Source organism: Nomia melanderi, chromosome 6 (assembly GCF_051020985.1).
Source record: "Nomia melanderi isolate GNS246 chromosome 6, iyNomMela1, whole genome shotgun sequence".
Taxonomy (NCBI): Eukaryota; Metazoa; Arthropoda; class Insecta; order Hymenoptera; family Halictidae; genus Nomia; species Nomia melanderi.
Window position 1 is genome coordinate 8,103,410 of NC_135004.1, and position 27,129 is coordinate 8,130,538.

At 31.9% G+C, this 27,129-nt stretch overlaps 6 protein-coding genes across 10 annotated transcripts in view; 3 read left to right on the top strand and 3 right to left on the bottom strand.

Annotated features, from left to right (window-relative positions):
- Positions 1-1,999: 1,999 nt before the first annotated feature.
- Positions 2,000-8,736, bottom strand: LOC116431677 (uncharacterized). Its single transcript, XM_031987444.2, has 10 exons — positions 8,142-8,736; positions 7,803-8,022; positions 5,427-5,711; positions 4,994-5,267; positions 4,436-4,637; positions 3,293-3,477; positions 2,969-3,158; positions 2,650-2,865; positions 2,295-2,534; positions 2,000-2,181 (listed from the first exon to the last, which is right to left on the bottom strand). The coding sequence occupies exons 1-10, from the start codon at positions 8,212-8,214 to the stop codon at positions 2,000-2,002; spliced, it is 2,067 nt and encodes a 688-aa protein (XP_031843304.2). The 5' UTR covers positions 8,215-8,736.
- A 2,469-nt stretch (positions 8,737-11,205) lies between these two features.
- On the bottom strand, positions 11,206-12,236 carry LOC143174573 (uncharacterized). Its single transcript, XM_076368173.1, has 3 exons — positions 12,069-12,236; positions 11,784-11,976; positions 11,206-11,516 (listed from the first exon to the last, which is right to left on the bottom strand). The coding sequence occupies exons 2-3, from the start codon at positions 11,810-11,812 to the stop codon at positions 11,228-11,230; spliced, it is 318 nt and encodes a 105-aa protein (XP_076224288.1). The 5' UTR covers positions 11,813-11,976; positions 12,069-12,236; the 3' UTR covers positions 11,206-11,227.
- A 639-nt stretch (positions 12,237-12,875) lies between these two features.
- On the top strand, positions 12,876-17,379 carry LOC116431672 (chymotrypsin-2-like). Of its 2 annotated transcripts, none has more exons than XM_031987432.2 (5): positions 12,876-13,009; positions 13,235-13,382; positions 14,919-15,168; positions 15,326-15,463; positions 15,999-17,379. In XM_031987432.2, the coding sequence occupies exons 1-5, from the start codon at positions 12,958-12,960 to the stop codon at positions 16,230-16,232; spliced, it is 822 nt and encodes a 273-aa protein (XP_031843292.2). In that variant the 5' UTR covers positions 12,876-12,957; the 3' UTR covers positions 16,233-17,379. The 2 variants fall into 2 exon arrangements, with proteins under 2 accessions (XP_031843292.2, XP_031843293.2); XM_031987433.2 differs by having other exon boundaries at positions 12,928-13,009; positions 13,216-13,382.
- LOC116431671 (transmembrane protein 39A) lies at positions 17,125-19,557 on the bottom strand. Of its 2 annotated transcripts, none has more exons than XM_031987431.2 (7): positions 18,704-19,557; positions 18,490-18,629; positions 18,324-18,422; positions 18,131-18,237; positions 17,807-18,059; positions 17,455-17,662; positions 17,125-17,379 (listed from the first exon to the last, which is right to left on the bottom strand). In XM_031987431.2, the coding sequence occupies exons 1-7, from the start codon at positions 19,028-19,030 to the stop codon at positions 17,125-17,127; spliced, it is 1,389 nt and encodes a 462-aa protein (XP_031843291.1). In that variant the 5' UTR covers positions 19,031-19,557. The 2 variants fall into 2 exon arrangements, with proteins under 2 accessions (XP_031843291.1, XP_031843290.1); XM_031987430.2 differs by having other exon boundaries at positions 18,131-18,240; positions 18,704-19,553.
- A 203-nt stretch (positions 19,558-19,760) lies between these two features.
- wls (Wnt ligand secretion mediator) lies at positions 19,761-24,043 on the top strand. Its single transcript, XM_031987458.2, has 12 exons — positions 19,761-20,210; positions 20,563-20,750; positions 20,825-20,930; positions 21,022-21,146; positions 21,237-21,392; positions 21,481-21,658; positions 21,737-21,864; positions 21,956-21,961; positions 22,033-22,194; positions 22,268-22,495; positions 22,571-22,724; positions 22,796-24,043. The coding sequence occupies exons 1-12, from the start codon at positions 20,105-20,107 to the stop codon at positions 22,894-22,896; spliced, it is 1,638 nt and encodes a 545-aa protein (XP_031843318.1). The 5' UTR covers positions 19,761-20,104; the 3' UTR covers positions 22,897-24,043.
- A 1,078-nt stretch (positions 24,044-25,121) lies between these two features.
- UbcE2H (ubiquitin conjugating enzyme E2H) overlaps positions 25,122-27,129 on the top strand; it is a 47,064-nt gene continuing 45,056 nt past the window's right edge. The window contains exon 1 of one of the 3 annotated variants that reach the window (XM_031987462.2): positions 25,122-25,860. In XM_031987462.2, the coding sequence (XP_031843322.1) occupies positions 25,808-25,860 (53 nt within the window). In that variant the 5' untranslated portion in view covers positions 25,122-25,807. Of the gene's footprint in view, positions 25,861-26,136; positions 26,274-27,129 lie in introns of those variants that run through there. The other 2 variants (XM_031987463.2, XM_031987461.2) reach the window with 2 other exon arrangements.

Sequence of the window (27,129 nt, forward strand, 5' to 3'; positions counted from 1 at the left end):
AAGTTATAGGAGGAAAGAAGATAAAATGGGATGTTAGAGGATGCAGAAGATGCTGACTACTAGAATCCCCGCAGCGGCGTTCCTCGAAATTCCACTCGGGGTCAATTCAGTAAGTCCAAGTAAGATGGAAATCGAAATGGTATCAGATTGCCAAATATTAGAATCAAAGGAACCTGGCACTGGAGAATGTAATATTTGTACATTTAAATTCGTTGTCGCGATTCTAAAATAAAAACGAAGGTGTATACCGAGTTATAGTTTCTGGAACGATTCGTTGACTCAAATTAAAATATCGATATCGGAGAAACGTAGACATCAATTAAAAATTCGTAGAATAGATTGATACAAACGATATTGGCAAAGAAAAGTTAATATTAATGTACTAATATAAATTGGTTATTACTGTTTAATGAATTATTGAGTACGTTATGTAATAAATAAGACATTTAATATGATCAAGTAAGAACCGTGACGCCATTCGTAGAAAATAGTGTGAACTACTGATCAAATAGCACCGAATAGTCGCACTGCTTTACCGCAGGACGATATAATCACCATATTTTTAACACCGACGGGAGACAGGATAGATTGAACATCCAATATAAATTTTTGTTACACGGCCAAGGGGTTACGTGACCACCTTACCAATCCCGCTACACTTACAACTTTATCAACAGAGTACAAATAAATACAAACAAATAAATAAACAACGTGTTCTTTTTTATTTTCTTGCCTCAATCTTAAATTTTTCAGACCATCGGACACAAAGTCCCATAAGATATCCAATAATTTATCCTATCTCTGGTCGGTGACTTTATATCCAATGATCTGAAATACTGATCGTGTAGAAAAAGTAGTCGTTTTTTTGTGTTCTCTACGAATTAGGGTGGTAGATTAGAAGAAATATATTTAATTAAAAGATTGAAGTTAGTGTTATAAAACGTTCGAGTTATCGAAACTTCAAAGTCTTAACCTTAAATACAGGGTTTTCAAAAATATACATATTGTATAAGTACTGATGATCACATGATTCATATTTAAAATATAAAATTATTACAGGCCATTAGTCTCAACAAGAAAATATTCAGTCAAGAGTAATGCTAGTTGTCCAGATCTCACCACATGCAGGTTGCTGCGAGTGGAGACCCAGAGAGGTGGATGAAAATTGAATTCCATCGACCTCTCTTTTTTATTCCAAGTCTTATTACTAACCAACTTATTACTATCGTACTTGATACTAATCCCTCGGCGGCTGTCTTCTTTCTTGAGTCTATACTGAAATAAAAAGAAAACTGTTCTACAACGGACGTGTTCTTTCTTGAGCTGAAAACTAATTTATTTTTGCTACCGCGCGGCTATGCTTGGTTTGTCTTATGGCCCCGTTCACGTACTTATAAAGAATTCAGTGTTGCGGTAACAAAAGTTTTTCGCGACTATCTTGGAAACTAAGTGTTAGAGACATTTTTTTAAAGGAAGAAGTTGTTCAAACTGCGTGAATATACTGAGATATTACCAATTTTTATATTAAATAATTGATTGTAATAATTTATCATTTATGGAATATTTTCGGACACATTTTTAGGCGTTTTTCTGATTTTTTATGCAAATTAGTATTAAATAAAATGAATAAAAATAAAATTACACCATACGTATCAAACTGTTTGGATATTACATTAATTTTATTTTGTGTGTGCAATAGTTTCTTCCAGGTGATTTAAACAGTCATTAATCCTGTGAAGTATTTAATAGTGTATGCTTTCTTTTAAAATTCCATCGCAGTTCGAAGTTTGATAGTGTGTAAATGTGTTTGCTGTTAAGATATTTTTTGCACGCCACATACACGGCAAGTTTAGTTTTTAAAAAAGAATTCTAGAGTCGCAAAGTATTGCTTTATTTTCAAAAACAATGACAACAACAAAACTATATATTCAATAAAACAGTATATATTTATTCGCCAAGCTTTGATATTTATAAACTTTATTTTTCAAAATTATAAGTATCATTTTCTTCTCAAAGAACACCGCTTTCTGCGATTCTTGGCGTTAATGTCTGGTTGAAAATTGCCACATGTCGGGAAATTACTTGGCTTTGGTGGTAAGTCCTTTTTATCTCCAACTCTGAACGCCATTTCCATACCATTCAGCTGATGATAAAGTATGTGACAGTGAAATAGCCAAAAGCCTTGATAACAATAAGACAGTAACACATTTTAATTATCATCAAGAATAATTTAATGAGCAAAATATCAGTAAATTGATCTACCCTGCATAATTATAAATATTTATTATAAATACCTGGGTTAGTTGCATGAAATCTGATTATGACGTAGCCATTGTTCGGTACAGAGATAGTATCCCTGCCAGGGGGAGATTCAAAGTTTCTTTCTATTTGCTCATTCTCGTCCAGTTGTTTTAAGTAATCCACTGTCATAAAATTATTTGTATTGTTTGCTGGTCCTAAAGGCTGTGCCATGCTTATGACATTAAACGCATACCCATGCAAATGGAACGGATGTTTTATATCTGGTACTCGAACTGTAATTGTAAAAACTCGTAACTTATTACACAATTTTAATTAAAAAACTAAAGTAACTATAATTTTGTCAGCTTCTGTTCTTCGATATGGAATAATAATTCTTATGTCAATTACATGAATCGAGGATTACAAGCTCCACAACAGCGTCTAATGGTATCTCGACCAAGTGTGTGCAGTGACATAAAGTTGAATTGCAGTCTTTCGGTAAGTTGTTACCATTGCAAAACTGATCTTCAGGGATATCATCCAGCTGAGAAAGCGGAGGTGACGGCGGAAATTGAAACGTGATGTTGTTAATTAATTCGGTCACGTGTATGCCCGGGAAGGGTACTGTTTACAACAATTAAAAAGAACATTAAATAATATGCATTATATTTTAGAAACATGCCGATATACAAAATATTTTATGCAAAAGATCAAGTGTCTGACTTACCTATAAACTTGTTGTAAGTGTTAGGTTTGAAAACGTCATTCTCATTAAATGTGAATGCGCCTATCGGGAGAAATAGTTTCAAGTCCGGTTTTTCTGATAGAATAGCCGTATCCACTTGTCTCGCGTTCTTCAAGTTACTAACACAATACTGGTCTGTACGAGAACAATTGCCATCCAATGGATTCATAATCTATGATTGCACATGTAATGCGTACATTTAATAAATAATCAATATAACTTTAATGTAGATATAAATCTATAATAAATACGCAGTAATAAATTTCTAATATAAACTACTCATCGTACTACTTAATCATTACTTACAACTCGGTCGGGAGATACATCTGAATAGTTGGGTGCAGCTGTGGCTGGCGTTGTGGATGCATTTGTATATTGCAGTAGTGCCAATGCCATTATTTGATTTGCCGCACAACTTATCTGTCCTCGGACTTGTATCCAATATGCACCAGGTGTTTGATTCGTATTTATGACGAAATCATATCGCTCTCCTATATCATTTAAACGTTTGTTATGAATAACTTTGAAACGGATTTCCAATTTTGTATTTTAAGTTTCAGTTGTTGTATAATTTATGCTCTAGAAATTGTTGAAGACGGTACTGTACGCTTGATTATAACGTACGTCGAAGAGATTCAAACAAGGTAGAATGTCAGTCAAATACCATTGAGTATCTTATATGTAAACACTAAGTATAACCGCGGTAAGTGCATACGAAACAGGTAGAAGGCAGATATATATATAACATAGAGAATATATATATAACAAAGATAATAAAAACAGAGATAACGGCAATGAGGCAATCAAATAAAAGAGGAATAATTTATCTCAAGACAAACAGTAAAAAATTGTTAAAATGTCAAAGTCTTTATTAATCAAGTGGTATTAGCGGTATTTTTAATGTATTAAAAGATATAGGTATTAGATGAAATTATCACATTGAGGACATAAGTATCGTGCACATAAAGTTTAAAAGAATCATTGAATTATTTTATATGTGCTGAATTCAAATATAGAACTCTTTGTACAAAAAAATCTCTGAATAAGCAATGGACTTCCTCACTTATCAATAGTATGAAACCAAAATCAAGAAAACATGCTGACATTTGAATGTCATTGAAGAGATTAATTTTTATAAGAAGGAATAGTGGTACAATACATTTTTCTTACATTCTGACTTTTATGAAGTAACCTATAAAAGAAGAATGATTAAACTTTGTTACTTGGAATCTGCCTGAGAGAAAACCATTCATCCTCAATAAGAAATTTCTAAAAATTTTGTAGGCATGGAAATATGAGATGGAAATAGAATAGCTTAGAGAATCAAACATTCTTAGCGCCTAGTTCCAGAAACTGGTAGAAGTAACGAGAGACTCTGAACACGGCAAAAATATGAACGCTTAAGCAGTCATTAAAGTATAAAGCTTGAAATTTTTATACATATCGTACCAGCAAAGGAAACAATTGAATCCACAACGACAGGTTTTACGGGTTTACCGTCCATCGCAATAATAGTGAGATTATGGCCCTGAATTGATAACTCTCCGCCGCAAACAGTGCAGAAAGCGTTCACCATACGGAAGCGATACCGTTTATTAGCATCGACAGTGATCACTTCCAAAGGAGTCTTTGTAGTGTTACCATTGGAATCCTGTAGAACAAATTATCGTCCATTCACTCCGATAACAACATACTTCGTATCTCTTTAATCATTTCAATCACAAAATATTAGAATTATTTTGTGACGTGCTATGTATTTTCGCATCAATACCAATGTATTCATAATTTACTACGCAAATGTACAATCAAATAATTAATTTGCTTCATTGAAAAGTGAAAACTTTTCGTTTCTGTTTCTTAGATAAATCAGGTACTAACTCATGTACTCGAACCTGAACTATTACAGAATCAGTCATAGATCGTAATAGGTAAAAACAATATATCCTCGCTTGATTACTTATAATTTATTAAATTTGCTTAATCAATTGGGAAAAGTGTATATCTTACCGTATATGTTCCTTTTCCGTTGATTAAAATTGAATCAGCAATCTGACTAACTATACCAGCAGTTCGACCAGGCGCTCGCTCTGTTGCTTCTTCGATCATCCAATCATTGGTTACAATTACGTGATTCGCTAAGTCGAAATCATAAAGTTTCACATTGGGTTCATTTTTCGCTGGCTCGCGTACAATAAGACTACCGAAAACGCCGTCCATCTTGTGAAGACCAGTGTGTGCGTGCCAAAAATGCGTACCGCCGTTATTTGCATAAAATTGATATCTATTAGGAAATGAAGTTTTTAACTTAAATCCTATTGAAACTCAACAAATTTTCGGATTAGGTTTCACATACATCTGATATAAAATTTTTCTTGCACGTGAATATTTAAATTAATTATTGTTATTATTAATAAAGAGATATACAAATATCGATGATTACCTAAACGATGTACTGTAGGGTATTGGACACTGTGTTAACATAGGTACACCATCGTAATACTGCGTGTCCTCTTGGAATAATCCATGCCAATGAATCGTCAGTCCAGCACCACTGACTTCATTAACAACGTCAACCACAATGTAATCTCCTAAACAGACTTGTATACTTGGTCCTGGCATCATTCTGTTTACTGTTATTGCCATTCTTGATATACCGTCGCCGATTATGCATTGACAATTTGGACATAGAGTATTGGTAATGTTGGGAGTGCATAGCTCACATGCCCTAAGTAAACATTCTACTTGAGTTTACTCTTCTTCAAATTCATAGAATCCATTTACTAACTTATTTATTTCTAAATTTCGAAGATTCAACGCAAGATAATATGCTTATTAGGAATATTAATAATTTCCCCTCAGGTGTGTTACAAAAACATCTAAAATCTCATTATTTAGATCACTGATCTATCTTACGTGCATTATTATTAGCATATCGTCATAATTCGTCATGAATCGTTAGTATCTTGAAAACAAAATAGAAATAGCAATTTCATCGTTTTTTGGTTTTGCCTTATATTGATTACTGGAATCTTAAACCATTTAAAATACTTACTAGATGTAATCAAATGGTCTGTATAGCAATGTAACGTTGAAATAATCTTTGACGTAAAAAAATTAGAGTTACATTGGAATTCAAGAAATTAAAGTTGTCCATTACATTGTGGAACAAATTTGAACTTTTTTTGTGTTTTCCAATAATCACTAGGTGATTCTTATAGAGTTCCTCACCCTAAATACGAATCCGAAAACCAAATTACTAGGTCACGTCCAGTTTTCGAAAAAACTGGGTTTCTGTAAAAACTGTCGAAATTTTTCAGAGAACCAAGTGTTACATAAAAACTAAAAACGATGGGCAGTTAAAATTTGTCGCAGAAAATAAAGGAGATTTTCCGGAACACGTAGCTATAAAAATTTAGAATTTTGCGTATCATTAAATGTTTGTAAATGATGATCAAAGTTTAAAAAAGGTAAATTTGCTGTACAGCATTGAATTCTGCAGACATTTTTGAAGAGGAACCTCCCGCGGGAAGCGTGAGATCGGTTTTTCTTTGGGCCACGGTAAGAAAATGTCCGCGAAGAACTGTTTAATCGTTTTATAAATTTTCATAATAGTTATGAGAAAGTTTTTCACGATCGTTCTGTTTTAAATAATTTGATGTTTAATATAATAATTTAATATAATATAATATAAAGGAAAAACATCATTGTAATCGGTTTTTTTACATGGTACATCTAATGATATTCTGAATTCATATAGAGTATTAAATTTGACGTAAAAGACTATTACACAAAGTAGGATCTACAATGAATGTTTGCTGAAGTATTTTTAAGTTAACACTAACACTACTGAGTATACCCGAATATTCATTACAGTTCCAGTAAACTTAATTAATTTTCAAAAACATTTTAGATATCTATTACTTTCATAATATTAATAATCGAAAGATAATACAATTTAAACCGGCAATCTTGACTAATTCGATAGTTTTAGTGTTAATCATCGTAATAATATTACATCTGTATGTGTATTCACATATTAAACAGTGAATTATTTAAAACAGAATGATTGTGAAAAGCTTTCAAAAAACTATTATGAAAATTTATAAAACAATTAAACATTATATATCCATATAAGAAGTGACCGGGGTCCAAGTCTATACAGCGCGTAGTCACGGCCCTGCATAGCGTGGTCGGCGAGCGATAGCCGTGTGGCGCCAAAATTCCGTGCACGCGCTCTTCGCGGACATTTTCTTACCCTGGCCCAAAGAAAAACCGATCTCACGCTTCCCGCGGGGGGTTCCTCTTCAAAAATGTCTGCAGAATTCAATGCTGCACAGCAAATTTACCTTTTTTAAACTTTGATCATCATTTACAAACATTTAATGATACGCAAAATTCTAAATTTTTATAGCTACGTGTTCCGGAAAATCTCCTTTATGTTCTGCGACAAATTTAACTGCCCATCGTTTTTAGTTTTCACGTAACATTTGGTTTTCTGAAAAATTCGACCGTTTTTACAAAAACCCAGTTTTTTCGAAAACTGGACGTGACCCGGCAATTTGGTTTTCGGATTCGTATTTAGGGTAAGGAACTCTATAAGGGCCACCTAGTGGCTATTTTAAAACAAAAATCGTGTTCCACAATGTTATTTGCGATCTCAATAGATCACATTACATAATTCTGAATAGATTTTAGGTTTTATTTTAATTTCAAATGTTAAAAGATCAGTTCAAGAACATATGGCTATACACCTTTGAATGCATTGTAATTAAAAATTATATTCAATTAATTCGAAAACTTCAAAAATTTTGCTTACGTCCCGTTTATGGGGTAACGTTCGATCACAAATTTGTAGTAACAGGTTTTCGGTTTTTGTCCAGCGCGACAGGAACGGGCACAATCAAGAGCATTTGACAGTGTAGAATCCTCAAGTAATTCTCCAACCAAACAACTTGTTTTATTAATAGTGGGCATACCACTGAGTCCAGGTGCATAACCGGCTTTAATAACTTCACATTGCTTTCCTCCGTTTGCAGCTGCAATTGAAATCAAAGTTCTTATTATAATAAATTGTAAAACAATCATTATTTTGAAATTATAATCCAACGAATGATTGAAGAGTAGTAAAGTTTGTAAGCAGAGGAATTTTTCGTACCAGAAAGTATAAAAGCAACATTTAATAATATGTATAATAATGTAGATGTATAGTAATCCCGGAAGACCTCCATCGCGGCCACAATTTCAGCAGCGACAGCCTCTCAACCTTGTGCTTATATATAGTAGGAGTGTTTTCGAACTTTTCGTTTTATAAAAGAGCAAATCTTGTCCTATATGTTTTATCGATAACGTTAATCACCCTCACGATGTCAAGTTTAACATACATCCGACACGTTTGCTCCCAAATACATGCATGAAATGACTTGACGATATATTTTCATTGATTAACAGTCATGTTGCATTTGAACGCTATACATGCACGGCAATCCCATTGTTCAAGTAATTAAAATAAATATTCGTACATTGAATATAAGATTTATGGAGATTTCGCATATACGTTCGGCCATGCAAGAATCACGATGTTCAAACTATTATAATTATATAAAATTGTATATAAAAGCTGTCAACAATGCTATTTGAATTGAAAATTAAATAAGTTATCAAGAATTATAATGTAGTTTACGTATGTGTTGCCACTATTGAGCTGAGTTAACAAATTTTTTAATACTCGTTTCAAATAAATAATAGAGACACCTGCACAAAACACGAAATGCATTCCCACATTTATCTGACAAATTTTGCCATATTTTTTCATTTCCTGGCAACATACAGTTGCGTATTCTTGGAAACAGAGATTATGTGATTTGAAGACAAAAGATAAGCAATCTGTCAGGTGTGTGGCCTTATTAAATCAAACGACTCCCACATTATGATTATAGAATCTTTAATGAAGCAACAGCTGTTAGAAAAACTGAAGCGAACGTGTAGAAACAACTTACATTATTCTATGCGTTCAATTTTTATTGGTAAGTTGTGTAAGATGTTACTTCATATAGAATTTCTGTGTAATTTTATTTGTAATACAATAATTTTATAATCTGAAATTTAAAAAGAGCAAACATTTTTTTAACACTATAAGATTACTATTACTAAGTTACTCTTAGCATCCTGCATAATTATGATGCCCTTATTCGATCCTCAACAGGGATACGAAAGTTTGTTTACGTTTGCTCAAAACTGCGGTAACAATAAGAAAACTATGTATATTCGAAATGTATCATAAAATGTGGAGTAACCAATTTGAAGCACTCATTATATAATATTCGTTATAAATCATGATTGTATTATTAATATAAACCATACAAAAGTTGAGTTTAATCGCGCCTGTAAGACAGGATTTTGTAGGCATAAAATAAAGTGGTAAAAACTCCTTGGAATCGTAATCTTTTTACTGCAACGTTACTTGCTCGAAAGCTACAGAAAGAATGCCCTGAGAAGGGCACTGTTTAGCCTGAGGACTCCCTCTTGTTAGCATGGCTCTGGCTCTGTCTATTGCACCCCGAGATTTGAGGACGCTTTCCCTTAAGAAGCCGCTATTTGACGAAACGCTGACGACCAGCATTCGACTGTCTCTTCACTAAGGTTGTCATACACGCCTTTTTATACAATTGCCATTAAAGTAATCCTAATTTTAAATATTTTACACATATCGACTTTCATTCATATGAATAATTTTATATGTTATTACTTAAAATGATAATGAAATATAATTTGTAAAAAGTTAATTTAAAACTATTTTAAGATAACAAGTCGTTTATTTTGTCTTATTTCTATTCGAATTGATAAACACAGTCAAGACGAATAAGAAGGAAAATTTAGTGATTTAACTCAGTCAATTAAATAAGTTTCTATACCTGGATTATCAGCACGGAATCTTAGTGCAAAAAATCCATTAATCGGTACGACAGTAGTATCTTTCATCGGAGGATCGGTCAAAGTGTCTTCTATTTGACTTTCGGACTTGAAGTTGTTGCACGTACTCGACGCTAATCTCACCAGTAGCATTCTGATTAGGACCTAATGGCTGGCCCATACTCACGACAGTGCGTATCCGTGCAAATGGAAAGAATGCACTACGTACGGTATGCGAACTACAATTGAAACATAATTATATTATGATCTATATATATGCTCATTTCTGCTCTTTCAACATTCACAAATAAATGAAGCATCAAGTTTTCTATTCACTTTCTAATATTTATTAACTTAGGAGTTAAGTGATCATTTGTTAATCAATATAAACAGTGGTCACTTACCATTCGACGAACACGGTTTGTACGACAGTATATAACGGAATAGGTATCACATGCGTACACGTGCAGTTGACAATGAATCTTACAGGTAAATGTTCGGGGTTGGAAATTTGAAAGTGGATTATCGAAAATAATTCCATTTACTAATTTACCCGCGTCGGATGTCGAGAATGGAACTGTGTGCACGCGAAGAGAATTAAAATTACAACACGAATCTTAGTTTTCTATGAAAATTTTACTTACAAATCTATTGTACATGTTAGATCGAAATAGCTCTGTTTGATTATAATAACGCAGGGTTAGGGAGGAATAAGGAACGAATCTTGTCCACTTTTGGATTCAATATTTACAAATTCCAAAACAAGAATCGAATCGAATTTTCTGATCCACGTACTTTTCCAATGAATCTTAAGTGTACTTAATATTAATCTTAAGTATAGTGAAGTATGCTTATATATTAACACTAGGTTTACGGAACGCGTCAGATTGATGCATATTGGATTTTAGAAATATTATTTTGTAAATGTTTACGCGGATTTTGATTGATGCGATCACACTGACATGTACCCCAATTACCTACTATCAAATCTCCAGTTTCCACAATCTAAATAAACGAGCATCAATTCTTTTAGGAATAATAGAATGAAGTGTATAATGCCCGTAAACCTAGTGTTAACTCTATCAAATCAAACATATGTGAAATCTCACATTCGGCACACTTGCTGTAATTATAACTCACAGCAATAAATATAATAAAGTTTACAAACATTCTTCTAAGTAAAAATAAGTCATAAGAAAGTTAGGCGATTTTGATAAACAATGTACAATTTATTCTCAAATTGTTTACAGAACGTGTCCTCACATTTTTATCCAACAGCAAATTCTAGTCTCGAGAGTAGTACTCTCTATTCGACAATTTGAGAACCATTACCTACCTATACGTATCTCCTACCAGAATCAGGCATTGAGTAACAAAGGGTACTCCATCATTTATTTGAGTACCGTACTGCAACACTCCGTGCCAGTGAATCGTAATTTGATCTTCCGCGATTCGCTTAACAACATCGACCTCGATAGAATCACCTAAGCAAACTTGTATACTTGGTGCTGGATACAACCTGTTCACGGTCAAAGCACTCCGTTGCTCTCCATTGGAAAGCACACACTGGCAATTGGGACAGATATTAGTAGTATTGTTTGGAGTGCAAATGTCACATGCTCTAAAAAGTAATTGGTTATTATTTCTTATGTGCTAATGATAAAAATATCACCCGTGACCAAATAACAGATAAAATTTTTCAAACAAAACGATTACGACGATGCTTAGTTGATGATAAATATTACTCTTTCAAAAACCTCATCTTTCATTTATCTTCCAGAACCAGCAATCTAGCGGGTATTATCGTCAAATATTTGCTATCTCAATTATCATACAATTACGATCTTACTTCTAATATAAAAATATAAATAAAATCTCAGTTGCTTACTGGCCGTAGACGGGATAATGTTCGACCATGAACTGATAATAACAAATCTTCGGCTGATCTCCGTCGCGGCAGGTACGTGCACATTCGAGAGAGTTTGTTAAAATGAATTATACCGTAGCCCGTCCTTAATGACACAATTTGTTTCGTTAATTAGTGACATACCACTGAGTCCAGATACATAACCAGCCACTATCTGTGAATTTGACGTATTCTTATTAACTGCATCCGATGATGCTTGACGAACGACTATGCCCTAATTGAAGAATATAGAATACAAAAGCACACCTTTTAAGAAGTTTATTTTGCTTGTGCTGCAAGAATGTAGCTTGCTCTTTATAAGTTGTTTAAAACCATAATTATCCAATGTTTTTCTTCAGACTATTAAGTTACTACTTAAGACTAATGCCATTACACATTTTATTGCATGATCTTTATGAAACAATTGTAATTTGCAATCAGATAAGTTTTCCATTTTATTTTCTAAAATTTGTAATAGTTACATAAAATACATACATTGCATGGGCAATGTGGAAATCAATGTGCGTGACTAATCTTATCAGTATCTTCTATATGGTATAGCGTATAAAGCTTTATCGCTTTCATAGGAAATGAATACCGGGTGTTCGGTTTCATTCAAATTCGTTTTAGAAAAACTGACACTGTTTGCTTGACTTTGGTATCTTTGGCACGGTAATTAAAAATCCATTTATCTATCATTAAATTCAGCAGTTTTCATGGAAAAATACATAAACTTCTGTACTTTGTAATAATTTTCCTCATAACAATCATTCTTTCAACAAGTTTGTTATTCCTTATATTTATTAGATTTCTTATTCCCATTACTCTGTTGTTCATATTCATACTACCATACTATTTAGAAATGATAAATCATGAGTTCATCACATTGCTCGATATTCATTTTGGAGTTATTTTTAAAAAATTTAAGTTTATTTAATAAGCACCTGTTCGTAAATAAAAATCAATTGTCCTGTATGGTATGTGCAACGTTACTTTCTTAGTAGAAAAAAACGAAATCACAAGATAAATGATAACAACTTTTATCGTTCTGATTGTATTAGTCATACTAATCATTACATCAAAAATATACGTGTATATATATATATATATATATATAGATTAGCGAGAACCTGACAGACATTCAGTATACGACACTATGTATTCGGGAACTGTACTTTTAATTCTTAGTTCGATTATTAGTGTCCATGGTATTATTTTTTATTTTCTGTAACATAATATCGAAGATTAATAATCATATATGGTGTTCTTTTATCAATTTGAAATTAAAATTTTCACAATTTTCAACTTTTAAATAAGTGATAGTTTGTTTCAAGTTTTATTTTCTGACATCTTGAAATTTTACTTATTCGTATAATTTAAAATCGTTGACAACGATTCTTAAATACATTTCCAGTCGTATGTAATTTTGATAGCGTTGGACTTTCGAATCGTTGGAGGACATGATGCACAACGAGGAAAATATCCTTACCAAGCTTTGATAAGGAGATCAAATGTCTTTATATGCGGAGGATCCATCATTTCCAAACGATATATTCTTACGGCCGCTCACTGCATTTACAAGTAAGTTTCTTTCACACAATGAACGTTAATATTTAACAAGTCAGCCAGTTCACCGATATCGCGCAAACGTAGTTTCTTTGTTCTCAGGTCTATCACATCGAAATAAAACATTTATGTTTAACAATACATATCTGCGTTAGGTGTTTGCTATTAAAAATGTGACTTAGTAACAAAGATAATTAAATTTTATACTTTACAGTTGAACGATAGTTAGTTTTCAAATATAAATATCTACATTTGTTTCTCTAGACACTATATACAACAGTTTTAAGAAATTCTTTAGAAATTTTAAATAATAAATTCCGAAGTTTTAAAAATGTTAAAATTAGCAATGTACATACAAAGATTTATAAAGAAATTGTTTACACGAGCGTATCAATAAATAAGTCAAATTGACTCACAGAAATTAACTTAGATCCGTATAATTTAAATGCTGCACATAACTAATTAAATAAATCAAGGTGAAACATTATTATAAAATCTTTTATTAACTTGCAATAAGTATCTGTGTCGTTGAAACAAAGATAAGACAACAATAAAATGTTGTTAATTATCAAATTCAAAATGGGAATTATAATTTAATCGTAATATTCTTTATTATCAGTGTCTAACATCAAATGGTACATGCAAAATTAGTCAGATGAATTCAGTGTTACTAGTTAATTGCACCGACAACCTTGCTTTTAAATGGTAAGCATGTCCTTATCGTTAACTGTATGTTTGCTACCGATAAAAAGTAAATTATGTTTTATCTTTTAATATTTCCTAGAATTTGAGTGTTGCACGAAATTGTTTCAATCATGGCTACATCATCGAAAAAAGATGTCTATAATGTAAATTTATAATGTTTGATACAAATTTAATAAGTACAATTTTTTTTAAATATTATTATTATTATTATATAATGTAATGTATAATATCAAGTAACAATGAATATCAAAACAGTGACGTAATATAAAAATATTCGAACTACTATAATAAGGAACGATATATTTTCTGTTGGTGGTTATAGAAATTATATCACATAGAGTGAGAGTTGTAAACTTTTTTAAGCTATTGAACATAGTCGGGGTGTCTGACAAAATATTAAAATTACATCTTTTTTTAGTAATAGCAAATACAATTAACTTTGCTTTTAAGAATAAAATATTTAATTTACACGTGTAACAAATTGTTTAATTAAAGGTATATAATGAAAACAATTTGTAAACAAAAGTCTTAGAAATTATAAAGTTTATTATTTTTAGTAATAATTACTGTTAGTGCAGAAATTTTCATTGTTTACAAACACATATGCAAAGCTTCGAAAAATATGTAACTTACCTATGTTTACGGAGTGACTACACTTCCTAAAATTGGAGGTGAAAAACGTATTTCTTGAAATATTATGAAAACTAATGAAAATCCTAGTAATAAATATAAAAAGTGTTCAATGATATTCTAACTTCCAGTTGTATTATTTTTTGGATTTTCATGTATGTCAAAATAATCGTTTGTTTGTTAGCATTTCATTAACTATATAATTCATTTTTATAGACAAAAGCGACTTGACTATGAAGTAAATGTTGGACACTATTCTGTGTACGAGTGGGCAACAGTTTACCGAGCGGAGCAACTCATTTGGCATCCGGCCTATAACGATGTAACTTTGATTAATGATATAGGTTTAATATATTTAAAGTCAAATATTTTATTCGACAGTAAAGTTAAACCAATCGGTCTTGCAACCAAATTTGCGATTCCTGCAAATCAACCTGCTGTTGTTACTGGTTGGGGAAGCCTTGTCGTAAGTTAATTTCCGTTCCAATTACAATGTAAAACATGTTTTCTCCTCAAAGTTATTGTACAAGTTATATATAAATATTTGGAAAAGATGTATTATTATGAAAATTGAACAAAGATGTTTTAAGATAAACTTTCATTTACAAAAACATATTTTTTAGCTAAATGGAAAAGCTTCTGAGTATTTACAAGAAATTTCCTTAAAAATAATACCAAATGATGTGTGTGTGGTTACCTGGAGTACGCTGAAATCAACACAGATCTGTACATTAACGAAAGTATCAGAGGGTGTTTGCCATGTACGTATGACATTAGTAGTAGATGTAATTAAACGTACAAAACAAAATATTTTTATTATTATTTTTCTAACTAAAAGAGCAAACATATTTATTTAAATCTTTAGTTTAGTGAATAAATTAGATGTGCATATGTAATTTTTATATTTTTCAAAAGGCAATAATATTTTATTCATTATCATATAGTATGTCTCAATCGAAAGCTAGAGACTTATACAAATATTAAAATTAACATGAATGTATAAAAAAGTTTAAGAGTTATTACATTCTTGCCTTCTGTGCATTCGAATCATACAACAAACAAATCAAAATTGCAAGCTATTGGTTACAATACATTAGATTTTTTCTTAGCAAATTTTTTTTTTTACGTTAATGTACATTATTGATTAGAAATTTTTTCTTTGAAGGATACTTTCTTTAAATCATAATTAACCGTTATAACAGTGATCACTTGACACTAATCATTATCTTCATCAAATTTTTTCTGGTTTTAATATAATAGATCATGATTCAGAATAATCAATATAATTTATTTCAGGGTGATTCCGGAGGACCACTGGTTGTAGATTCTGAACAAGTTGGAATCGTTTCGTACGGTAACCCATGTGCAAACGGCTTGCCAGATGTGTACACCAGAGTGTATTCTTACAAATCATGGATAGAAGAGTATACAAATCCTAAAGGGTCATCTGGAGGTGCAACTAACATATTTTCGAACATGTGCATTCAGATACTACTCGCAGTATTAACATACTTACATTTTATTGCTTGAACAAATCTCCGTATATTTATATATATATATAAATGATAAATCATGAGTATCTATGAGTAAATTGATTGATCTGAGTGAACTTACACAGATGATATAAAATTGTAATACTTCGTAACCTTTAGTGGAACAAGAGACAGATCGCTATGACTTCCAACGCATAACTATTACTTAATATTTTGTAAAATGGTATTGCGTATACAATTGCTATAGAACACAAGCCTCGAGCGAAAATCTTTATCTAATTTAACTTTGTAGTAAATCTTTATACCTGACTTATAAGTGTAAGAGTAATTGTGACTGTCTAATTGTAGCACGATAATCATGCAATACACTTAATTTAATTGATCATTATTATGAAATGGATACCAAAATTTCAATTTCTCAAAGCACAAAATGCTTAGGATGTAAACAATGTATTTTTACGTTGCAAGTCATATTGTCTGAATTAAGGTGCTCAAATTAAACAAACAAACAAAAAATAAAATAGTCATTTAAGCAATTCGTATGACAAATAGTTTTCGTTCGTGACAATAATCATGTAATCATTCGTTATACGAGCTAAAAGCCTTTATAGATTTATTTCACTAGAATAAAACTACTACAGTAACAGTATCGTAAAAAATAGGTAATGCCATTATTTAATCGTCACATAAACGTGATTGAAACTGTTTATTTATCCCGTAATTTTCTTTATACAAAATAACAACTGTATTTTAATCAAATTAATTTATAATATCACTATTAATCATCAATAATATTATAATTAGAGTATTATTTATTTGTAAATAATTATTATAATATTATTGTATAGTACAATAATATATATGATAGGATAATATTAATGATAATGAAAGGTAAACATAATAGTAACATGTTTAAATTTTTTATTTGTTTATTGAATAACTGGATTTGAACACAATTGTGACTTTTCTTGTATAATTTGCTCAGCATGATATACTTTCCAACAAATAAGATAGTCTCTAGTTATTTTAAATAAGGGATAGTAGTTAATGAGGAGGAGCAATGTTATCGATAACACTTGATACCAATCGGTAGTACTTAGTAAAATGAACAGTTGTGTACCCACAAGTAAAAATTGTAGTCCCAATAATGAACAAAGTAGCATTGTGGGATTACTGAACAAAGCCTGTATAAAATAATAAAAGCAATTTATATAAAAATATAATAATGTTAGAATATATTTAATGTCCATATAACGTACATAAAATCTGTAGTGGTTTGAATTTCCAGGTTCTGCTACTGTACATACACCTTCAGAACGGTAAGTTTCTTTATTATGCCTTACTACTGAACCATGAGGCCATAAAACTGAATCGTTCCATGCTTGTGCATAAATATGATTGTTGCGGTTTTCGATTTTAACCCACCGTCCTAAATGTAATGCTGCTCTGTGTAACACATCACAGTACCTAAATAATTAGGGTATTCATCAGTTTTCTGCAAATGAAGTTTTTAATGCAACATTCAAAAGTTGAAATAATAACATACAAATACAATTGAATAAGCATAATAATAAAGAGTTATGTTTATAAACTTTTATATAAAGTACTTACCTAACTGGATAAGCTTGTGAAAAATGAGCATTTATTTTTCCAATCCAAAACATAATAACATGTTGCACAACCCATGAAACATTGAAATGCAAATACTGAGGTACAAATATAATAGGCGCAATACCACATATGTAAGCACTACTAGAAGATGCAAACAAAGCTCGTTTTAAACGACGATTAAAATCAGATCTCAAAGTAGAAACTTCTGCCCTGATTGCAGATGCATTTAACGAGCAATTATGTAATGGCTTATCTACATAAAAGAACAGACATTATATATTCAGTCTAAAAGTATATGTTTTTTAAAAAATGAACACTATAAACCTAGCAAGTATTTTGTCTTTTTGTCATCTTTGTTGCACAAAGGTGCTGTCGATACATCAAAGAAAGGAGTTGCACTCATACCAAACATTACAAAATACACTGATAAACTTCTGAAACAAAGTAGATCAAGTAACCAAAACTTCCATTTTATATCGTTTAAAATTCTCAATATATGTATTATTAAAGTACATACGGGTAACACAAGTAAAATATTTTCATAGAATTATGTCTTTCTGCCATGTGATACAGACACCAGCACAATACAGTCATCACAATAATTAAAAGAATTATCCTGAAAAATAATAAATAATATATTATAAAAAACACATATAATTGACATAATTTATAATAAACAATACCTCATAATATTTTGAGCAGCCGGCAACCAACGAACTGGCACTGACACATCAATAAACCGGCGTAATAAGGAATAAATAAACTGTCGTGCCATCATAGTGATAATGAAAATGATTAAGTAAGGATCTATTAAATAAAAATTCTAAAAGAAGCAGAAGGTAGTGAAAGCTTTAATTTTAAACAACACTAAATTAATATAACATATATAATACATACCATACTGTAATTATTATATGAATGAGGTAACCACCACACAGTTCTATACAAATTAAGCATCTGTAAAGAAGCTGCAACAAGTGATACAACCAAAGATAATGCTTCAAATGTTAAATGACCATCAATAGGTACCACTGGTATTGGTACATGTTTTGGTACTAATGTTTTTATTGCACAGAAGTCCTCTGATCTTTTATCGTCTATACCACATCCAGCTATCCTCTCACCACTATTACTTCTTGCAGTTGTATTTGTATTTCCAGAAAAACTACTTTGAGATTTAGTTTGACCATTTCGAGTAGCAGCATTACGTCTTCCACCAGGCATAGTGTCAAATTTTACATTTCAACTCTTTTTTTGTAAGTATAAACAAGTGAATATAAGAAATTTCGTATTTTTAAATTTATATGTCTTTAATCTTATATTTTTAGTTCATATGTATAACATAAGTATTACATTTATCACATTCTGATTGCTATCACAATATGTAAAACAATAATATACCAAATTTTGTTCAGATTAAATAAAATGCCTTTAATTATTTTAAACAGGTATGAGGTTTTAGGTAACTGCACTTAATAATATTTTTAAGAGGATTGAAATAAATAATTGTTCTTTCAGATATTAATAATAAACGTTCAAATGAGTAAATTATTGCTCCAAATGTTTGTTTCTACTTCACTCACGAATTAGACATTCATATTGATGCGTATCTACTTTTCAATTTTGTTACAGCCATCTAACGTTAGTCGTTAGAATTATAAAGTTAAAAACACAGCTTAAGATACGTATAAGCACAGACGATGTATATGATAGACATAACATGCAATGTAAAATTTTGTCACACGCTCTCAAGGGTCTTAGGACCTCCTTATCATTTTCGTCTTACGCTCTGTCATATTGACTAAGCCTGATTTTGCATGGCAGCGCTATAAGTTAAGGTGCTAAATTGACGTCCGTGAGCACTCTAGTGACACTCCCCTCTTCCCTCTCCATTCCTATTTTTGCTGTGATTGAACATGCATACAAATGCTCACATACCAGTCTCGGGGAGCTCCTTGAGTAGAAGTAGTGGGGAATGCTGTTACCAAGTTACTAGCGTGAGGGGAGTGAGTTAAACATCTCTGATTTATAGAGTGCTTTCTAGATTATGGAAAATTGTTTACACGATTGTTGGTAGCACTGATCAAGAAATATTTGAAGAATCCTTTTGGTAAAAGTTTGTAAACATTGGTACAACGCAGCATCCATTTTGAAAGCGAAGCTACTCGAAAAGCACGTTAAACTGCTCTTCACACTCTTCAGGCGGAAGCATTCATTTGTGCTATTTTAGTGCCATTATAACTTGTGTATAGTTTCGTTAACAATTATAAGGCGTAACTTTATAAAATAAAAAACAAAATGCAAGGAACTATCATAGAAAACTTAAGTGGTAGAAAACTTTCGGTACTTGTAATACTGCTTATTCTTGCGCAAATTGTTTGTTTTCTAATAGGCGGGCTCATTGGTAAGTTGAGAAAAGTCAACCATTTCAATATTATTTTAATGCAAGAAACAATTGTTTCACATTAATGATTTTTTAAATTTCAATTTGTGTAAACTATTAAACACTTGTTCAAATGCATAATAATTTCTTTATTTACTTTTATGCAAGTTGATTAACAAAATATGACTATTACTTAAACAAATCTGAAAAATGTATTAAACTTCTAATGAAAACAATGCAGAATGCTTAGTGAAATTAATTTACAGTTTCTTTTCATTTATAAATTATTAATTATATGTATTTCTGAAATTTTTGAATGTGGTAGATTAATTAATATAAGATTTAAGACAGATATAAATATTTTTTTGTTAAGCTCCAACACCTGCTAGTAGTCAAAATATACTTGGTACACCGTGCAAAGATATTCGTGTAAATGGATCTGAACCTGGAGGAGGCAAATGGTTTTATTCAAGGGGAAAGGGATCTTGTATTCCTGTTGATATGAATCGTTTTAGCTTTGATAGTCATCATCAAGCATATCAAGTTGTTTATACTTTTCAAGTAGGTTTATTTAAAGTGCATTACTTTAAAGAAGTATAGTACATATAAATTTAAATATATTTAATTTTTTATAGATGCCTGTTCCACGAAACAGTATGCAACTTGATTATTCTAGATGGCAACAAAATTTAATTGGTGTTTTACAAGTGGACATTGCTTACCATAGCCAAATAGAAATTGGTAATTAATCAAATATAAATTAACTACAACATTTTGATAAATGATAGATGTTTTAAGAAAACATACTAATTATTTTATATCAATTTTTTAGCTCCTAGAACTAAAATAACATTGGATGCAAGACTTGCATATAGGAACAAAGGAGATTCTGATGATGCTTGGAAACCATATGCTGCCTCTGTGGTGGAAAGGATTTTAGATTGCAGTATTGATGATGTAAATACATAAATCAATCAATATTTAAGATATAATTATATTTATATGATTCTATAATATTCTCTATAATATGTATATGGTAATTTTCAGGCAATGGAACAGTATAACTATAATTGCAGCATGGTACCATTATTTGAATTGGGATCCTTATTTCATGATTATTATCTTTTAAATATCCGCCTTCCAGCTGACACTGACAGAAACATTAATCAGGGTTTAGGGCATATAACTGATTTGTGGCTTACTGTAAATATATAAAATATATTAAAATGTAATTCTTAGAAATGCAACAATTGAAAGGTATCAATATTATATTATATTCGTCCAAATTTAGGCTATCAATCAGAATGGTGGATTCACAAAGGTGTGGGTAAGTTTGAAGACCATTTATTTCCCAATTGTCATTTGTGTCCTTGCGTGGTACTGGAGAAGAGTAAACATGCTTTCACGATCACCTGCTCTCTTGGAATATTTGCTGTTAGCACTGGGCACAGCATTATCATTTCTGAATAGTATGTTGTATAATGTGTCTGTTGATTTAATTTTATTTACAAGTGCTTAGATGTATTATTCTTTTGCATTTTGTTTAGTGCCTTTGGAGTACTTGACACTAGCCTATGACATGCCATTTATGCTTTTATTGGGTGATATTAGACAAGGAGTATTCTATGCTACTCTTTTGTCTTTTTGGCTTGTATTTGCGGGAGAACATCTTATGGTAAGAATATAAGATAGATGTAAAAAGATTTATTTAATATTATATACTAATGACATATGTTTCTTTTACATGTTGTGTATTACATGAATAGATACAGGTGAGTTAACCTTTTTTTTTATTGTTGTATATTCTACCTTAGTGTCTGTTGTAATGCACTTTTTTAATTAGGAAGGTGAACAAAGAAATTCCTTAAAATGTTATTGGCGTCATCTTTCTGCAGTAGGCATTGGATGCCTGTCATTATTTGTATTTGATATGTGTGAACGTGGAGTACAATTAAGAAATCCATTCTATTCAATATGGGTTACAGATTTGGGAACTAAATTTGCTGTATCCTTTTATAAAAAAAGACATGTTTAACTTATTGTTACAAGATTTTAGTTTCCTTGACTGAAAAAAGCAGTTATCATTTATAATTTTAGCTGGGGTGTCGGCTGGTGTATATTTAATTTTCTTATCTTACATGATATGGAAAGTATTTATGAATATTAGTGCAAAAAGAGCTGCATTACCTAGTATGAGTTCTGCAAGACGTCTACATTATGAAGGCGTAATATATCGGTTTAAGTTTTTGATGATAGCAACCTTATTGTGCGCTTCTTTAACTGTCATTGGATTCATTCTTGGCCAAGTAACGTAACAGCTTCTCTTATACAAATTACATATTGATTATTATTGACATTAATTTCTATAATGTTCAATATAGGTTGCTGAAGGTCAGTGGAAATGGGATGAAGAAATACACTTAGAAATGACATCAGCATTCTTTACTGGTGTATATGGCATGTGGAATATTTATATTATAGCACTGTTATGTCTATATGCTCCTTCCCATAAGCAATGGCCTATTGAACCATCTGGTAAATAAAGAAATTTATCTTTATTCATATAGCTTATAATTTTAATTTAATTGTTATCTAATTTCTTACAGAAAATAGTCTTAGCGAAGAAATAGAATTTTCACGTTTATCAACAGATCCCAATGAAATGTTATCTCTGACTGCGTTCGCGCGAAAAACAGCTGTAGAATGAATATCGTAAATATTTTACAAAGCACTAGAAAAGTGGCAAGTTGACCAGTCAAAACTTTTGTACTTAAATTCGTCGGACTATAAATATGGTTAAACTACGGTTTCTCAATATTTATAAAAGACGGTGACTGATAATACTCTAATAAGTAATCATTTCATGCCAAAATCAACTATTTATTAGGATCAATATTTTTTAAGCTTCACTTTTAAATACAACATAACATCTAAGGTGCGATTTTTACAAAAATATTTAACTGAATGTTTAGTGTTTTAATAATGCAGTGAATCCAAAGTCATTTCTAGATTCATCATTAATCTCATTTATATACGTGATTATGATAGGGTAACGTGTACTACGCATATTTCGTGGGACATTCCATTTTAGATTTAATCAACACCTACTGAATAAGATTCTTTTACACACTCGGACATGAAACAGTCATAATACTATTACCATAATTATAATAGCTACCCCTAACCCAACAAGTACTTTTATGAACTTTCCTTTAAGGACGTGTAATCTATTCCGTCGTTTTATATACATATCAATATTGGGCATTTATTGACATTTTTACGTGCATTTCATTTTCATAGCGATAGCGATGTGTATCCAACATCCTTTTAGTCTGTGTTACTATTATATAAAAAAATATCTTTTGGCAGTATTAAGTTTTTCAGTATATTTTGTTTAATTCTCATCCATTGTTTGAATAATTTTTTTACATTTTTATTTTCTAGGACATACATGCATGGAAGTAAGATTAAAAGAAAAATGGTGCAATAAATCTCTAACATTTTAATAGAAAATCTAGTGCACATTAGTTACATACATAGAGTACTTATACTTAAAACAGTAGGTCTAGTATTTTCTATGCCTACTAATCTATTTAATGAAACAGATCAATCAATAACGATTTTGATAGAATATTTTGTATTGTATAATTCATTGTTCTATTTTTAAATAATTTTATAAACGTGACAGGTCCAATATATCAATAATACAAAAGATTCATATTTTTATGTGTCATGACATTATACAATTTTGGTGTAGTGTTTAATTTATTTACATTTTTCTAATGTATCAAACATTTTTATATTCACAATTTTATACATTTTTTAAATAAATCAATTTGTTAGAAAAGTATTGTATTATTATTAAATATCACACAATATTGAGTTACAAGCAAATTTCTTCGTTTTTCTAAAATTTCTATTGTGGTTTAAAGCAGTTGAAAATTATGTATTATGTACAGTATCTATTTAATATACGTCCGATATGTATCATATATTTAAGTCTCTGCGTGTGCGTATATTGGTATGTGTGTTTGCCATTATAATTACGTCTTTTGTTTCAACATTATTTAACATTTACAGGAACCATAAAACCGTATGACAATTACCTCGACGAATAATTTAATCTTCATTAAACTGTTTCCAAGATTTATCCAATTTAAAGAGTAATAGTTGTATCAAATTTTTTTGTATCAGACCTAGTGCTCATATTTGTTCAATTTCTTTTAACATGTGTTGAAGGGTTAGCTCTGAATGTCTAGAATCTCAAAACTCAACAGTTACTGGGCCTCATATTGTCGTTTTAAAAAGGTATTTATGTTTTACTCATAAGTATTTTATGTACTACTTATATTCTACTTTCAAACGTAAATCGACAAACAATCTAAATTCATATTTCACAATATTCGTAATTACTACGGTTATTTTACAGTGTTACCAAAAACTTGTGATTTCATTTGATATGAATTCTGTATCGACTGCAATACTAACATATTTGTATTTGATTTTATGATCTTTATTTATTTTTTCACATTATTAATAACTGTATTTCAAATTAGACATATATTTTACTTGAATTATTTGTTACATACGATTATGTATAACATATTAAGTTGTTCTATTTGATCCGTCAAACTATAATCGTAGTATTATAGACAAAGTATTGTTCCAAACAATAATGCAAGAGCAAAAACGTAGTTTATTCGTACAATTAGAATATGAAATAGATAAATGGTATTTAGTAATCTGTTTTTCTGAATTCTATCAAGTTTTTAGTTAGAGAATAATAATACAAGTATAAGAATAATAGAATTTGAATTTGTTATCATATTTAAATAAAAGAGGGAAATAAAGAAAAAAAAGTAACATTGGCTCCGGACTCCTAGTAACATTGGTCCGTGAAAGAGTCGGCAGCAGGGAATTTCGTACCGTGCGCGCGCATTCTTTGGCACGACGTGAGACAGAGGTAGCAGTAATAGCGAGCAAGAGAGCAGTGCAGAAACGGAATCAGATGTGGTGAAGTCCGTGAGTTGACAGGTCGTGGGGTGCACGAGAACAGGCGTTTCGAAGTGGCGGAGGCGGTGGAGGTTCAGGGGAAAGGATTGTTTTCTGTGTGCGCGAGAAACGTGTCGTCGATAGTAACGAATTTCTTGGACGGGATCGTCGTTGGTGATGATGAAATGATCCTCTAGCCAGAAGATTTTCGCCTGGTCCGTACGGACAGAGAGGAAGACCGTTTGTATATCGCTGTTGTTCGAGGTATCGTGCGTTCGTTCATCCGTGGAAAACATTGGTGAACGCTGACGTCGCAGATTTAGTCCTGTGTACCGTTTTCCTTCGTGATCGAGAGAGCGTCGAGAGATCTAACGACTGACTGCGGAGCGTCGCGCGCGCGTGTCTTTGTTTTTTTCTCCCTTCGCTGTCTCGGTGCTGAATAACTGGTCAGTACGGGAGAACAAGAGTGTGTTGTACGAGAGTGGTGATAGACTATCAGTTCTTCGTGAATCTTACGGTGGTAAACAATCGACAGTAGTACAGAGGCCCTTCTCGAAACGATAATCGAGCTCAGCTGACTCAAGGACTTGCTGCGAAGGGCTCTGCTGTGTTAATAGGCGATAAATATGTCGTCCCCCAGTGCTGGAAAACGACGTATGGACACGGACGTTCTCAAATTGTATCCTTGAAATTCACTTTTAATTCTCCTACTCGCTATTTGTGTCTCTTGTCTTCTTTTTTCCTTCCTCCCCCTCCTTCTCCCCCTTCTCCCCCTCCTCCCCCAAGCCTCCTCCTCCTCCTCCTCCTTCCTCCTCCACCTCTTCCTCACCCCCCTCTTCCACTCCCCCCTCCTACACTCCCCTCTTCTCCTTGTCATCCCTTCCTCTGACATCACCACTATTCCCCCTCCTATCCCTCCATCTCGCAGTTCTCCCACTACACCTCGTTGGTTTTCGCTCTTTCTTTCTCTTTCACTCTATCGCACGTGCTTGTAATCGTGTGCAAGAGAGGCCTGCACATGGTTGCGAATGCAACAAGACTACGTAGTACGTATGGGAACGTTAGACTGCGGAATCGGTTGTTTATATCGGGGTAAGTTTGGTTTATAGGTCGACAGGGAAAAACTCGGTACAATGTCAACGGTGTTTCGTGACAGCCACAGATATTTAATTTCTCGTTTCGTCGATGACGGGACACACAGCTGTTTTTAACCAGCTGACTCTACCGTCCGTTCGTTTTGTGCGCAGCTTTATCTCGTCCGTTAACGCGCAGCTTCTCGACGTTACCTTCTGACTTTGTTTTCCTTTTGTTTGCATCCTGTATTGTGTCGTATCATGTTCCTTCTATCGACTTGTTTTCGATTTGAATAAAAAAGAAGAAAAAAAAATAGAAAAAGAAGAGTTCACGTGACCCTTTAACGTCGTTCGATTTTACGTAGACGAAATATTTGAATTGTGTCTAAAAGTAATCGGCGTATGCGCACAGGTTTGAAACGAGGCGAAACGCGACAAACGGTAATTGAAACGTCACTGGCGTCTTTCGATCTTAAATCGAACGTTTCAGGAATGACGCAAAGTGACAAAGCGCGTTCGCGGATTCCACGTAAAATTAAAGAACGCTTGAAACCGATGATCCGAGGTTCCCGTTAATACGAACCACGACGCAATCGATACTCTTCTCGCGAAAAGCGTCATTATCATCGATAAATTGCGTGACACCGTTAGTGACTAATTATTTCCGTTTCCCTTGCGCACGTTAATCATTTCATTTAGATGCAAAAAACGAAGGTAAACCGTCGTGGGCAATAATAAAAAAAGCATTCGACACTTTTTTTTTCACTTTAATGATCGTATTAGCAAACGTATTAGTATAATATAATCTTTTCAATACGAAAGTCACTTTGACGTGGTCGCAAATTTTGTATAACTCGTACTGAAAAATTAAAAAT

What these genes read in the sequence shown, in the direction of transcription:
- LOC116431677 (XM_031987444.2), bottom strand. Translation starts at nt 8,214, where the DNA reads ATGGAGGTCTTCCGGGATTACTATACATCTACATTATTATACATATTA. An exon ending in CACTTACAACAAGTTTATAG is followed by an intron (nt 2,866 to 2,968) that starts GTAAGTCAGACA and finishes TGTTGTAAACAG; the next exon opens with TACCCTTCCCGGGCATACAC. An exon ending in GCTTGTAATCCTCGATTCAT is followed by an intron (nt 2,535 to 2,649) that starts GTAATTGACATA and finishes TTACAATTACAG; the next exon opens with TTCGAGTACCAGATATAAAA.
- LOC116431671 (XM_031987430.2), bottom strand. Translation starts at nt 19,030, where the DNA reads ATGCCTGGTGGAAGACGTAATGCTGCTACTCGAAATGGTCAAACTAAA. An exon ending in CATATAATAATTACAGTATG is followed by an intron (nt 18,630 to 18,703) that starts GTATGTATTATA and finishes TGCTTCTTTTAG; the next exon opens with AATTTTTATTTAATAGATCC. An exon ending in GCTGCTCAAAATATTATGAG is followed by an intron (nt 18,423 to 18,489) that starts GTATTGTTTATT and finishes ATTATTTTTCAG; the next exon opens with GATAATTCTTTTAATTATTG.
- LOC116431672 (XM_031987432.2), top strand. Translation starts at nt 12,958, where the DNA reads ATGTATTCGGGAACTGTACTTTTAATTCTTAGTTCGATTATTAGTGTC. An exon ending in GCCGCTCACTGCATTTACAA is followed by an intron (nt 13,383 to 14,918) that starts GTAAGTTTCTTT and finishes TCATTTTTATAG; the next exon opens with ACAAAAGCGACTTGACTATG. An exon ending in TATCAGAGGGTGTTTGCCAT is followed by an intron (nt 15,464 to 15,998) that starts GTACGTATGACA and finishes AATTTATTTCAG; the next exon opens with GGTGATTCCGGAGGACCACT.
- LOC143174573 (XM_076368173.1), bottom strand. Translation starts at nt 11,812, where the DNA reads ATGGTCGAACATTATCCCGTCTACGGCCA. An exon ending in CATTATCCCGTCTACGGCCA is followed by an intron (nt 11,517 to 11,783) that starts GTAAGCAACTGA and finishes ATTACTTTTTAG; the next exon opens with AGCATGTGACATTTGCACTC.
- wls (XM_031987458.2), top strand. Translation starts at nt 20,105, where the DNA reads ATGCAAGGAACTATCATAGAAAACTTAAGTGGTAGAAAACTTTCGGTA. An exon ending in CCATAGCCAAATAGAAATTG is followed by an intron (nt 20,931 to 21,021) that starts GTAATTAATCAA and finishes TCAATTTTTTAG; the next exon opens with CTCCTAGAACTAAAATAACA. An exon ending in TTGGATTCATTCTTGGCCAA is followed by an intron (nt 22,496 to 22,570) that starts GTAACGTAACAG and finishes TGTTCAATATAG; the next exon opens with GTTGCTGAAGGTCAGTGGAA.